The sequence below is a fragment of the Musa acuminata genome, chromosome BXJ1-9, assembly GCF_036884655.1.
Source record: "Musa acuminata AAA Group cultivar baxijiao chromosome BXJ1-9, Cavendish_Baxijiao_AAA, whole genome shotgun sequence".
NCBI classification, from domain to species: domain Eukaryota; kingdom Viridiplantae; phylum Streptophyta; class Magnoliopsida; order Zingiberales; family Musaceae; genus Musa; species Musa acuminata.
This window is the reverse complement of record NC_088335.1, coordinates 44,260,702-44,274,146: the sequence shown is the minus strand read 5'-3', so window position 1 is coordinate 44,274,146 and position 13,445 is coordinate 44,260,702. Positions and strand designations below refer to the sequence as shown.

The window sequence follows — 13,445 nt, the reverse complement described above, 5'->3', positions numbered from 1 at the left end:
TTCAATAATAAATGACCATAATAATTATTGAACTTTAATACAAAGCAATTCAATAATAAATAACAATAATAATTATTAAAATTTAATGCTAAGAAGTTCAATAATAAATAACCATAATAATTATTGAACATTTATGTAAAGCAGTTCAATAATAAAATAACCATAATAATTATTGAACTTTAATAAAACTCATATGATAATTTCAAACATATACATGTGAATAAATAAATAAAAATTCCAAAAACAATAATTGGATTTTAATTTTATTTACCACATATATAATGAATAATTCATATGAGAAAACCATAAAATAAACCATAATTTATAGTTCTTTTTTTTTAATCAAAATTAAATCCAATCAAATAATCAAAAAATATAATCATGATTAAAATTAATCATAATTATAATAAATGATATTTATCAATTTTATAATTGAGAATATAACCTAAATTTCTCAATTTCATAATGATAAAAACCGAAAATATTTGATAGGATATAAATCGAAAATATGCGAATGGCAGAACTGTAATTTGGCAGAAATTAGACCCGAGGGCAAAACCGTAAATATGTTGACAGAACATAAAATGTAATTACGATATTTGCAAAGGGTAAAACTGTAAATTTTCAAAAACCCTATCCTCGAGGACAAAAACGTAAATATGCCAAAACCCTAATCTGCCATCGCCGCCGCCGCCTGCGCGAGCGGCGCTGCCGCTGCTGCCTGCGGCTTGGCCGCCAGTACGCATCTGCGGGCTGCCGCCTGTGCGCGGCTGCCAGCGACCGCCTGTGCGCGGCCACTGCCGCCACGGCGCTGCCGCCGCGGGGCTGCTACTGCTCACGCGCGGCCGCTGCCGCTACGGCGGTTCGTGCCCGCGGGTGGCAGCTGCCAGCACGCGGCCGCCGCCTGTGCACGGCCAACTCACGCATGGCCGCCACCTGGGCTATCTGCCTGCGTGCGGCCGACCGTCGCATGGACGGATTCTGGCCGTGTGCGACCGGGGTTCTGTTATGCCGTCCCACGGACGGAGTTCTGTGATGCCGTCGCACGGACGGAGTTCTGTGATGCCGTCGCACGGACGGAGTTCTGTGATGCCGTCGCACGGACGGAGTTCTGTGATGCCGTCGCACGGACGGAGTTCTGTGATGCCGTCGCAAGGACGGAGTTCTGTGATGCCGTCACGTGGACGAGTTCTGTAATGTCGTGACGCTACTCGGCGTAACCGCAGATTTGCAGCGAGGTCGACGATGACCATTACTGCTTAGCAGTTCTTGGAAGACAAATGTAATTATGCATCGTAAATTAATTTACAGATCTAATGCATGATTTCAAAAACCGGGCTCTGATACCAATTGTAAGCATAAAAATCTGTAATTATGCTAAGTCAATAATGCGGAATTAACCTATATGCCAGGATTGAAATCAATACATAGATCAAATTATACGATGCGTACCTTTTGATGCCATCCGTTCAGAGATCTTGTTTGATCTGTTCAGCACCGTGATCCAAGATTGCTGCAAGCTCCGTCTTTAATCCGATCGCGCTGCGGAATCTGCAGGGAGTGCGAAGAGTAGACCCTTTCTCCTCTCTTCCTATCCTTTCACAGGATCACTGGATTTGGGGAGAGGGTTTTGGGGAGAGAGTCGAGGAGAATAACTGAATTCCTGGAGAGTCGAGGAGAATAACTGAATTCCTGGAGAGATGCGTCTATAGGTGTCAACGTTATAACGCTCTAACATACTAACTCCCTTAGAGATCCTGTCCTTTAATAGGCGAGAGCATAACGGAACCCAATTCTATTATATATCTTATTCAAAAAAAAGATCACATATTCTAACAAAATGAAATATTTGTACACTAAATCTAATTTATATATTAGAATATATTTATATTAAATAAAATTATATTCCGTCTGATTCAAAACACAAATTAAAACACGTGTCACGGATATAGATAGCACAAATCTCAAAGCAAACTAATCCCTACCCGTGACATCTTACGTTCTCTATTCTGTCACACCCATCTTATCTTACCTCAGATTACGTACAACGTAATAGAAATGTCAACGAATGCGATCATTTCACGACACAAATGTCAACGTAATCGATCCTCGGTGACTCAAAACTTGATCCAAATCGTTCCAAACCGCTGTGATACGATCGAGTTTCTCATTCCTAGCAAATGCAAATGCTGTGATGAACTTTGACGTCTTTTTCCAATGCATATTTATTGAATTAACACACCAAAAGAACATTCGTGCATCTTATTCTTAATAACACGCGTAATACTACGAAGAAGAAGTTGTTGACACGTAACGACGAACACGCATCATGGCGTTGCTTTCTTATTACGCTCGACGGAGATGTGATGGGAGCCTATCCGACTTCGTAACGTTGTTAGGTCCATTTCCCTAAAGTGGGCCCACGGCACGAATCACGACGAAGTGGTGAGCCCATCCATTCGAACCAACGGCCGAGGTTCGCTTCCCTTCCCGCGCCGTTCTTCTTTCGCCACGTGTCGTCGATGGCACGGACACGATTCCGTCGTCCTCCGAATATTCTGTCGCCGTTTTGACTGACGGAGAACCTCGCCCCCATTCTATAAATGAGGACGGCTCGTCATCTTACCTCACTCCAAGAGGGCAACATCAGGCCTTTGTTCGCCTCTCGCTTCTGTATCGTCTCGCGCTCGCTCGAAGCCTCTCGTTTCGTCCGCCTCCCGGTCTCGATCCCCGATGGCGGATGCGAAGATCGCCAAGCTCCAATCCGCCGTCGCTGAACTCAATCAGATCAGGTGTGCGCGGAGTCGGATTTCTTTGTCCTTGTCCATGGAACTGAGCTGAAAGATGTCAGATCTGATCCGAGTTTTTGAATTTTTTGTTGTTGGCAGTGAAAATGAGAAATCTGGATTTATCAGCCTAGTGTCTCGCTATCTGAGGTAAGATCGAGCGTCTAACTGCGATGTTTCTCCCGGAACTGTGGCGTTCGGATGCTTGCTTTTGTGCAATGAGATATTTTCTTTGTGGTTTTCCTTTCTGGAGCTGTTTTTTCTTTGCTGGTGATTGAAATGTTTGTTTCGCGTGGGTTTTTGATGGGATTGGAGTGGCGAGGCAGAACAGATCGAGTGGAGTAAGATCCAGACTCCGACTGATGAAGTGGTCGTGCCTTATGATACCCTGTCACCACCTCCGGAAGGTCTCTTTCTCTCCTATAGACAGATCCGAGATTTACTGTTTACAAATTGTTCATTATATGTGGTGCTTGTAGCCTTCGGCTGTTTAGAATTCTAATGCGAAATTGCAGATCTTGAGGCAACCAAGAAACTTCTCGACAAGCTTGCGGTGCTAAAGCTCAATGGAGGACTGGGAACCACCATGGGATGCACGGGGCCTAAGTATGATTATTTTATCGTATCAGTTGATTTTTTCTGAATGTTAACTTCAATAATTTTATCGATAGCATGATGACTATGCTAAACGAATTGATTTAAGTTAGTGGTTTGATATTTAGAGATCTGTTAATTTTATTTGCTCTTGTGTACTTTAGTTTCTCAATCGTTTATGGCATCTGAATCGCATGTAAACAATTTTGGACTGAAATACGTGACTTTTATTTACTTCTGAAAGGTGATCAACATGAGTATTTTGTAGAATGTATATGGTGAACCATTTCTTTGTTTCAAGTTGGCTCGAATTTTCACAGATTAACATTTTCTTCCCACGTTTAAGGATGACATCAAAGATCACATATATGAAATGTGGTTCCTCAGCATTCGTGATGGTAGTTTTTTCTGTAGTCCCGCTGTTGTTAGTAATATGCTACGTGAAATGAGTAGGTTGACAATGGGTCTACCTTAATTTATTATCACCAATATAAGTGCACATGATTTACTACAACTTAACTACATGAACCTAATAATTGTGATATCCTGTGCTCACCTAGTGGAGTTGTTGGACAAACAATTTATCTTATGAAAGGGCCTTCTTGATTATTCATGGAAGCTCAAAATCAAGGATTTATTTCTTGATCTGGTATCTGTGTTAGTAACCAGTTCGATACCAGACAGTGCACTAACCTGTTCTTCTACAAGAAAGAATAATACAAATATGGTTCGATACTAGTTCTTGATTAGACTGATGAATATTGACCATACATATCTATCTGACTTATTTTTAATTCCTTGATCAGACTTACCTTCTTAATTACTAGCCAGTACACACTGGTGTTCAGAATTACCTAGTTATTGCCATCTCATTTCATGTGATGCTCACAATATTCTAATTTTATCTCTGCCCTAACCTTTTTTTTGTTATTTCACTAAATCAAAACTGAGTAGAGCAGATTTTCTCATTATCAAAATCCTCATTCTCTTTGTACTGTTGATATCTCAATTAATCTGATGATTTTGTGGCAATCCACATTGTTTAGATCTGCTGATGCACTTTCATTTGCTTCTTCAAAGCCAGCCATGATATGGCAACTCTAAATGGATGTAGTCATGTTTCTGTTGCAAACGCTCTTATTTTTGGATGCATGCTTATGTTGGTGTATATACGAGTACTTGTGGTACTTCCCTGAATGATCCAAAGGATAAGAATTTCAGTGATTTGAGGATTAAATTATTACATCAGGTTGATTGATAAAGACTACCATTTATCTTTAATATGACCACTATTTTGTACAATTTTACGTATGGTATATATGAGAGATGTAATGTGTACAGCAATTTAACTTATCCTCATGATAGCTAGTTCAAAGGTTTAACAAATCCTATCAGTTTTAAGTTGTTTTACTTGTTGGATGACATAATACACTGTGATTTTTACTGAAGCCACAATATATGACACCTACCATGTTGACTGATTGAGTGAGTTAACTAGCAGATTTATCAGAAGTGGGTTCTCTGATTCTTTTATCGTTTCTGTCACTGCACTTCACCTTTGACTAGATTCCTATAATGCTTCCATGTTCTTCAGCAAAATTGATTTTTTGAGTTGATCATACTTGCTAGGATAATTTGCCTACATATGTGATATGGTTTCCTTATTTCGATTTACAAGACTTCTGCATCCTAAATTACTGTATTACATGTTTGGCACTGCCAATCCAATTGTTCAACAAATTCAAACTCATCAAATATATAGGGTCATTGGAATTTTTTGTTTAAGATTCTATTTCGGAAGACAACAAAACAGTGAAAGTACTAAATAGTAAGAAGTATCAATGAGTTCATAGATCTCAAGTTTCTATCACAGTATTTTCTTGTCTAGTTAAACACTTGGGTAAATTTTTAGTAAGATAATAAGACTAAAATATCTTGCCTAATAAGCTGTGAGATTATTGGTTCAATGTTTAGTCTGGTCCAAAACCTTACCTCATATGTACCATGAGTCAAGCTAAGTGGCTTACCTTGTACATGCACCCCTGACAGTCCCCTTATATTCACATACCAACTGCAGTGTGGGTTGTGTAAATTATCATCATCTTTAAGATCACATAGGCTCATTTATAAGGTTGTATGAATATTGCAACTTAATGCATGAGGTATATGATTTTAAACTCCACTTGACTTTACCATGATTGTGTTTATTTTGAATTTACAGATCTGTTATTGAAGTGCGTAATGGATTTACATTCCTCGATCTGATTGTTATCCAAATAGAGGTAAGGGGGGCAATGTAGTGAGTTGCTCTAGAGTCTTTTGTTTGTAGTTTGATAGATCTTTAACTATAGAAAATGCTTTGCAGTCTCTCAATAAGAAGTATGGATGCAATGTCCCTCTGCTTTTGATGAATTCTTTCAACACTCATGATGATACACAAAAGGTAAGGATAGCTTGCCTTATTTATGATATTGTTTTGAAAGTTAATTTGACATGGAAATATCATGACTAACTCTTAACTAAGCATATTATTGTTTCTGAAGATCGTGGAGAAATATGCCAACTCAAATATTGAGATTCATACATTTAACCAGGTCAGAAAAATATCAATAGATCATTCAGAATGGCTATAACAGCTAAGAAATTATCATTTGCTATCTTAATCTGATTAAGGTGTTAACTAGCCTGCAATTATTGATCTGCAGAGCCAGTACCCTCGTTTGGTTATGGAAGATTTCCAGCCACTGCCAAGCAAAGGCCACGCCGGGAAGGATGGCTGGTATGTTCTGCTCAAATCTTGTCCCAGTTATACATAATAAGATATGTTTTTCTGTATGTCTAATTACTTCTATGATGCTTGGAGAAAGGTAATGTTTGGTCCAGATATATCTCCTTTTGACTGTTCATGATTGCTAATTTATTATTTCTCATTCTTGCCTATTATATCTTATCCTGGATACCAGCTTCTGCAATCTACTTCATCTTTCATACCCCCTAATATCAATTTTCCCATGCATTTATCCATAACCTTTACAGGAGGATGATAGGATCAATCAATGATTACTAGTATGCAATCACTGAAATTGTGTGGAACCAAATAATTTTACTTGTTCCAAGTGTTTTGGTAAAAAAACCTCTGCAATTACATGCCATTTGTTGCCTTTGGCGATGTCAAAGTAACAAATGTACGTCTCTTGTTGTGTTCTGCTGAACTGTGACCTGAATATCATGCTTTGTGCTGTAACCCCCATGATGGGTGGAACAAGACTTCAGCAGAGTGTTAATGTACAATGTGCTGTGTGTTTTTTAATTTTTTGTCTTATTTGTGCATGAAAACCATGATTGCAAGGGTAGAAGTACAAAACTGAAACATGCATATATCAACTTGGCGCTGCAAAACTAGCTGAAAGGATCACCTTCTCTTGCTGTCGATTTGACTCTTCGAATTTTGGTTCCCAAGGATATCATTTATGCATAATTCCTTATAATTTCTTAGTAATATTTTCACTTGAGAATCTTCTGTTTTATACACAATGAAAGTCTATTATAAATCAGGTTCTCATGATGTTTAGGTGGAGTAAATTGTTCCTTCAGGAAGGGTTAAGTGTTTATTTTGGTTGGTTAAACTGCAAACTAGTTGAAAGTTGTAATTCACATGGTCTGGAAAAATAAAGTTGATGTAATACTCTGTGAATCCATCTCTCTTAATTTCTCTTGATTGTGGTAACCAAGGTTTCAAATACTGATAAGGCTGGAACTTACCAACCAGCATTTATTGTTTTGAACAAGGATTGGTTCCGATCTTACAGGTTTGGAGTCTGGGACTAGTCAGTATTCAATCTTTTATTACTTTTTCTCTATGATACATTCAGGTATACTAGTATTGTACTTGTTTAAACAGTTGAAACTAATATTGCATTGAGAGTCCATATTGGCCCCTTTTTATTTATTCTTGTTGTCATTCCTCACATTGCAAATGATGAAACAAAGATATATTCTGTACTTATCTTTTATAGTTTGTACTGTTACATAATAGAAATCTTGGTATTCATACATGAAGTCACCCACTCAAAGTTGATCTTAGGACTACAAGTCATCAACTATCCTGACCAGCTCTCTGTTCTAATAACTTTCATCATTTCATTTAGCAACCAGATGCCCTTGTATTTGGGAAGGCACTTTTCTCAGTAGTCATCTTTTCTCCTGATGATTACATATTCATGCTTATAGTAGTTTGCCTCAACATGGTAGTGAAAGGCGGATGTACAGGAAACATCATATTGATTGCTTCTCTATATGCATTTCTTTCTCTGACTCACTTTTCTCGATAAAGAAAGTATTTTTATGACTGGATAAGCTTAAGGGAACTAGTGTGGGGTTTAATTTTCAGCTAAATAATTGGTCAATTATATGAATCTACAACCTTCTAGTGTTCTGTATGACAATTTCGATTTGGTTTTAAAATTTTACTTGCATTCACAGGAAAATCAACTGATTGGAAGTATGAATCCCTTGGTGGATTTGAATATATCTTTTTCTTACTTTTAATTAATTAGATCAGCATGAAATTCCTTTGACATCTTTCATTTTTTTCCATGTCATTGTAAAGGTATCCTCCAGGTCATGGTGATGTTTTCCCATCCTTGATGAACAGTGGCAAGCTTGATGCCTTGCTATCACAGGTTTGCAACTCCCTGCGAAAACAATGACCTGCTGACTTTTTCCATGTCAGTTATAATGTTGGTTTTGATCTATACTACCTACTAATTTTTTCCATGCCAATTATTATGTTGGTTTTGATCAATACTAAAAGGTTTATTTGTGTTCATTTTTTAGGGCAAGGAATATGTCTTCATTGCAAACTCGGATAACTTGGGTGCTATAGTTGACATAAGTATCCTTCACTTGCCTTCATTACTTTTCATTCTTAATGGGCCATTTTTATTCTCCGGTATAAATTTGCTTTTGATAAACTTTATGAAATGTCGTTCCCTTCACCAAATAAAACAGAAATCCTAAACCATTTGATTAACAATCAGAATGAATATTGTATGGAGGTATGGTGCTTATTTCACTCAATTTGACAATGATATTGTGTTCAGGACATGCAAAAAACATTTACACTGTGTTCAGGTGACACCAAAAACTTTGGCTGATGTGAAAGGTGGTACATTGATCTCATATGAAGGAAGGGTTCAGGTCTGTGGTCTAGGTCTTTTTTTTTCCTAGTCTACAGTATAGTTTTCCAATATTCAATATCCATTCAAACTAAATTGTCACCACATACTATTGACTGACATGATGAACAGTTAAATTATAATGATATAGTAGCTGCTGTTATCTATTCATAAATTTGATTTTCATTATCTTTCACAAAATTCTGATATACTTGCAGTCACCTCAGCGGGTTTTTATCTTTGACTAGTAAAAATAAATCTCTCATAAATTCTTCAGTTGTACACCTTGAGGCAATATTGAATGAATGACTTATATACTACATGAGATTAAAAAAAAGAAAAAAATTGCTCATGATGCATGCTTAAGATTTCTTTTTCACTATTATAACCAAAAAAAAAAGGAAGGTTACCATGCATTCTATGTCAAAAAAAAAAAGGTTACCATGCCTTGCCATCTGATTTTGATGCATTTGTTTTCAACTCATTCCCGTTTCTGCAGTGCTTGCACCATATAATGGAGCTTACAGCCTGATAACCTGAAATGCTGTTTCCTTTTTCTTCAAAAGAATTTTCTGTTTATGGATTTTTCCCCCATTTTTTTGTCTTCAAGTATTGCCTTTTTGCCTTTTCTGCTCCTCTACATTTTATCTTGGTGGAATTTTGATGTTCTAGTGTTTTGAAACATCTAAGTAGAACTTGCTGCTGGTCCATTAGCCAGTCTGAGATTTTTTTAGCTCTGGTAAGCTTAGTTGATTGCTTGACTTTATCAGAAATATTAAGGGTTAGGATTTAGGGACTTCATCCAACTTCTAAGTCCTCTCTTTTAAAAAAAGCTATAAAAATGAAATCATCTTTATTCTAAATTTTGTCTTCTACACCTTGTTGTTGTACAAGTTGCATAAAACTACATCTGTTTGAACTTATCGAGTTTTTGAACAAGTAGCATATAAAACTAGTGTGCGTCCTGGCCTTCTATTTTCTTTTGTGTTCAACAGGATACCATCTGAATTAAATTCATTGGTCTTTTCGGTTGTTGAAATGCTAAAAGCCAAGTGAATATGATTCTTTAAAGAAAGGATTTTAATTTCGAATAATATCGCCCGTACCGGGTGGTACATACTGGTCCGTCAACAGACCGGTACATGGACCATCCGCTACCGGGCAGTAGCATCGATCGGTGACGGAGAAGAAAGAAGAGGGAGAAGAAAGAAGAAAACCTAGAGATCCGGCGCGACGACGTCGCAGTGAGAAGCGATTTCTTCTCCCCAACAGAAGAAACCAAGCGAGGCGATGCCTTTATTTTTTTTTCGTGTAGGGAAATCGAGCGACATCGCCGAGGCAACGTCGCCTTTCCTTGTTTTTTTGCGTGGGGAAACCGAGCGATGTCGCCTTGCCCTTTTCGTTTTTTTGCACGGGGAAACTGAGGTGACATCGCCTTTCCCTTTTCTTTATTTTTGCGTGGGGAAACCGAGGTGACGATGTCGCTTCCCTTTTTTCTTTTTTCGCGTGGCTCCTCACGTGGTATACCGAGCGGTATACCGAAATGTACCGCTCAGTATACTTATATCGTACCATACCGAACTGAGCTTAAAACTCCGGTACGGTACGAAATTACAAACCTTGCTTTAAAGGCCTATTATCACTAGTTACATATTTGTCTTTTGCATATATTTTAAAAATTAAAACATGTTTCATATAGAAGATTTGAAATATTTGTTATATATGTCATTTGTTAAAATAAGAAATCAAGGTGGTAGTTGTTCTTCATGTAGCATTGTTGGCGACTATGAATCCTTTGGAAATTTATGGTCCTTGTTTGAGTCTGTTGTTCTACACAGCATAGCTATGGCCTTCACATTCAATTCCCACTTTGTAATAGTATTTGTGCTAGGAGCATTACATGTTTATATTTTATAATGTCATAGTTCTTTATGCAACTATAACTGGTTTTTTCCCTGATTTACTGGTTTCTCGTCAAGCTAGCTTGGCTGGAAGTAAATGTTTGGTCATTCATTGACATCTTGTGTTCTGTTAGTAATATAAGTTGATATCTTTAATGTACTTAATGACATACATAGTCTTCTTAACTTGTATCTAAGAACTATGTTGGTAATATAAGCCTTGTTCTCTTCAGGATGTGTATTAGCATTCTGGAATTTGTTGTACTACATACTCTTGTCTAACTTTTCTTTTTCTCCATCGTCAATTGCAGCTTCTTGAGATTGCACAAGTTCCTGATGCTCATGTAAGTTGTAACATGAGAGGCAGATTGTTCATTCAGTGTCATTTTAAAGGAAAAATGAAATGTTTTTGTTTTTTGTGCCATAAAATGCATTTCATCATGGAACACCCTTAGTTGAGAGTCTTGAGACATGGCTAGATGACTGATGTACATCCTGTGTCTTTTTACTTATTGTTTAGGTGAACGAATTCAAGTCAATTGAAAAGTTTAAGATCTTCAATACTAACAATCTGTAAGTACTTGTTCTATATCCAACTCTATGAATTACAATGAGTCCTGTTGCTCTGTTCTAAAAGTTCCTTGATCACAGATGGGTGAACTTGAAGGCCATTAAGCGACTTGTTGAAGCTGATGCACTTAAAATGGAGATTATTCCAAACCCTAAGGTGGTGACCCTAAAGAACTACTACTTTACATTGCCTCTTCATTTTGTTGCTTTTCTTGGGCATGTCATAGAAAGTGAAACTGATGAGCTAGTCATGTTATGCAGGAAGTAGATGGTGTAAAAGTTCTTCAACTGGAAACTGCAGCTGGAGCAGCAATTCGAGTAATCATTAGACATATTATATACTTCTTACTATTTTGTCTTATGTAGTTAATTTTATATCTTAAGCATCTCAATTTTTGGTTGAAATAGTTCTTTGACCATGCAATTGGGATTAATGTTCCTCGATCTCGGTTTCTTCCAGTGAAGGCAACCTCAGATTTGCTGCTAGTACAGGTTAAAATCAAATCATCTGAATTGTGATGAACATATATCTTGACAGTATTTTTTGTCACAGTCATGATCAGCTCTTCCTTTTTTTCTCTCAGTCTGATCTGTATACGTTGGTTGATGGTTTTGTTATTCGCAATAAAGCTAGAACAAATCCCTCAAATCCTTCAATTGAACTTGGGCCTGAATTTAAGAAGGTAAGTTCATGTATGAGAGTGATTTCAATTTGTTAACTGAAGTCGTCGATTAACAATTGTTCCTCTACTTGAAGGTTGCCAACTTCCTTAGTCGTTTCAAGTCGATACCTAGCATCGTTGAGCTTGATAGCTTAAAGGTTTCTGGTGATGTTTGGTTTGGTGAAGGAGTAGTACTGAAGGTACCATTTCTGTATTGGTTTGTTCGTCATCTTTTTCTTACTTTGATGCATTAGTCATCTCCTTTTTCACTTATTTGAGTTACAGGGTGCATAATTTTTGCTATATCAAGCTATTTGAATATCTTGCAATTATTTCCTTTTAATTTTAAAGATGCTTTACTTATCCTTTCGAACGTTCCTTTACATTTGGAATACACTTTCTTCATACGTCTTCACAATAGCAATAGTTGAAAAACTTTTGCTGGCTGAATGTAGATACCTTTATGTGCTTCTTAATTGGAGAATTATGTTTACTTGTGTTTTACTCAAGAGGCACCGTCTTTTATGTGGGCTTAAGATAAAAACCTTGAAGCCTCTCTAGAGTGAGATATAATATTTGCTCTTCCTGAACACGCTTGCTCACACTATTATTCATGAACTACTAGTCTTTATATCTTTGTACTTGTTATAATGTATTTAGAATTGGCAAAGAGTAAGTAAAAGGAAGTCCTGAAAAAGTATCTGACATGTCCACCTCCATGGACTCAATTTGGATCGTAATATCTAACATATTCAAAGTATCTGAAATGTCCATCAAATCTGATGGTAAGAGACTTATCAGTAGGGTGTAGGGTAGTTCTTTGTCAAGGTTAACAAGGTGCATATCTGCTGTAACCATGACTTTGTAGAGTTTTGGAGTCTGAAACCATCCTAGATTAATTGGAAATATGATTTGTTAATAAGAAGAGAGGCAATTAGTTCTGGCATGCAAACGAGTGGCATGTTTTGCCAAACTGTGCTAGATTGAAAACTATGGACCGTAAGCAATGTGCAAGATATGCAATTTTTGTTGTATATTGAAAATTTCAACCATAATACAAATTATGTTCTAAACTCTTTTTTTTTTTTTTCCAGCAACTACATGCTGAATTTTTATCAGAATCTTTTGTCATGTTATCTATGATCTGCTATGAAGCATCTATATATGCATTTTTGTTCCATTTGTTCAATTTTCTAATCATTTTTAGTTTCATTTGATAAGGGCAATGTGAGTATCGCTGCAAAGTCTGGCGTAAAGTTGGAGATCTCTGATGGAGCCGTCCTCAAGAACAAGGTAAACCAACACATCCTCCGTCAGTCATTTACCATCCTTATATCTGAGTGTTTCGATGACAATGTGCTTTGTTGCTTTGGTCAGGTGATCAATGGCCCCGAAGATATCTGAGCATATTCACGAAATTTTGGTGTGTAATTTGGGCTGCTCCATGAGAGGCTTTGGATTCCCTCTAGAGAGGTTTTGACTCTCACTCGAGCATTTTACCCTCTTTGTTCTCAACTCATGAAATGTGAGCATGTTTTACTCAAAACAAAGAGAAAACTCCTGCATTTACATTGTTGTTTTCTCGCTGCCGTGAGATGCAGCATATAATGTTGTGAAACCAAATTTTTATCCCTGGCTTGCCAATTCTCTTTGCTTGTTCCGTTGAGATGGAGCATTCATTGAAGCTGCAAAGATTACTCTGATTTCCCTCCTTGTCTTCCCTGGCAAATGCCAGTGGGATATGGGTCGAATGGA

The 13,445-nt window shown here is 37.2% G+C and overlaps 1 protein-coding gene across 1 annotated transcript; it reads left to right on the top strand.

Annotated features, from left to right (window-relative positions):
* Positions 1-2,625: 2,625 nt before the first annotated feature.
* On the top strand, positions 2,626-13,319 carry LOC135593700 (UTP--glucose-1-phosphate uridylyltransferase-like). The gene is made up of 21 exons (XM_065083930.1): positions 2,626-2,792; positions 2,889-2,936; positions 3,102-3,193; positions 3,302-3,392; positions 5,602-5,662; positions 5,746-5,823; positions 5,924-5,974; positions 6,086-6,159; positions 7,990-8,062; positions 8,217-8,274; positions 8,391-8,437; positions 8,514-8,579; positions 10,770-10,802; positions 10,979-11,031; positions 11,110-11,185; positions 11,290-11,346; positions 11,437-11,520; positions 11,613-11,711; positions 11,786-11,890; positions 12,912-12,983; positions 13,068-13,319. Exons 1-21 carry the CDS (start codon positions 2,734-2,736, stop codon positions 13,092-13,094), a joined length of 1,404 nt encoding a protein of 467 aa, XP_064940002.1. The 5' UTR covers positions 2,626-2,733; the 3' UTR covers positions 13,095-13,319.
* Positions 13,320-13,445: the final 126 nt, after the last annotated feature.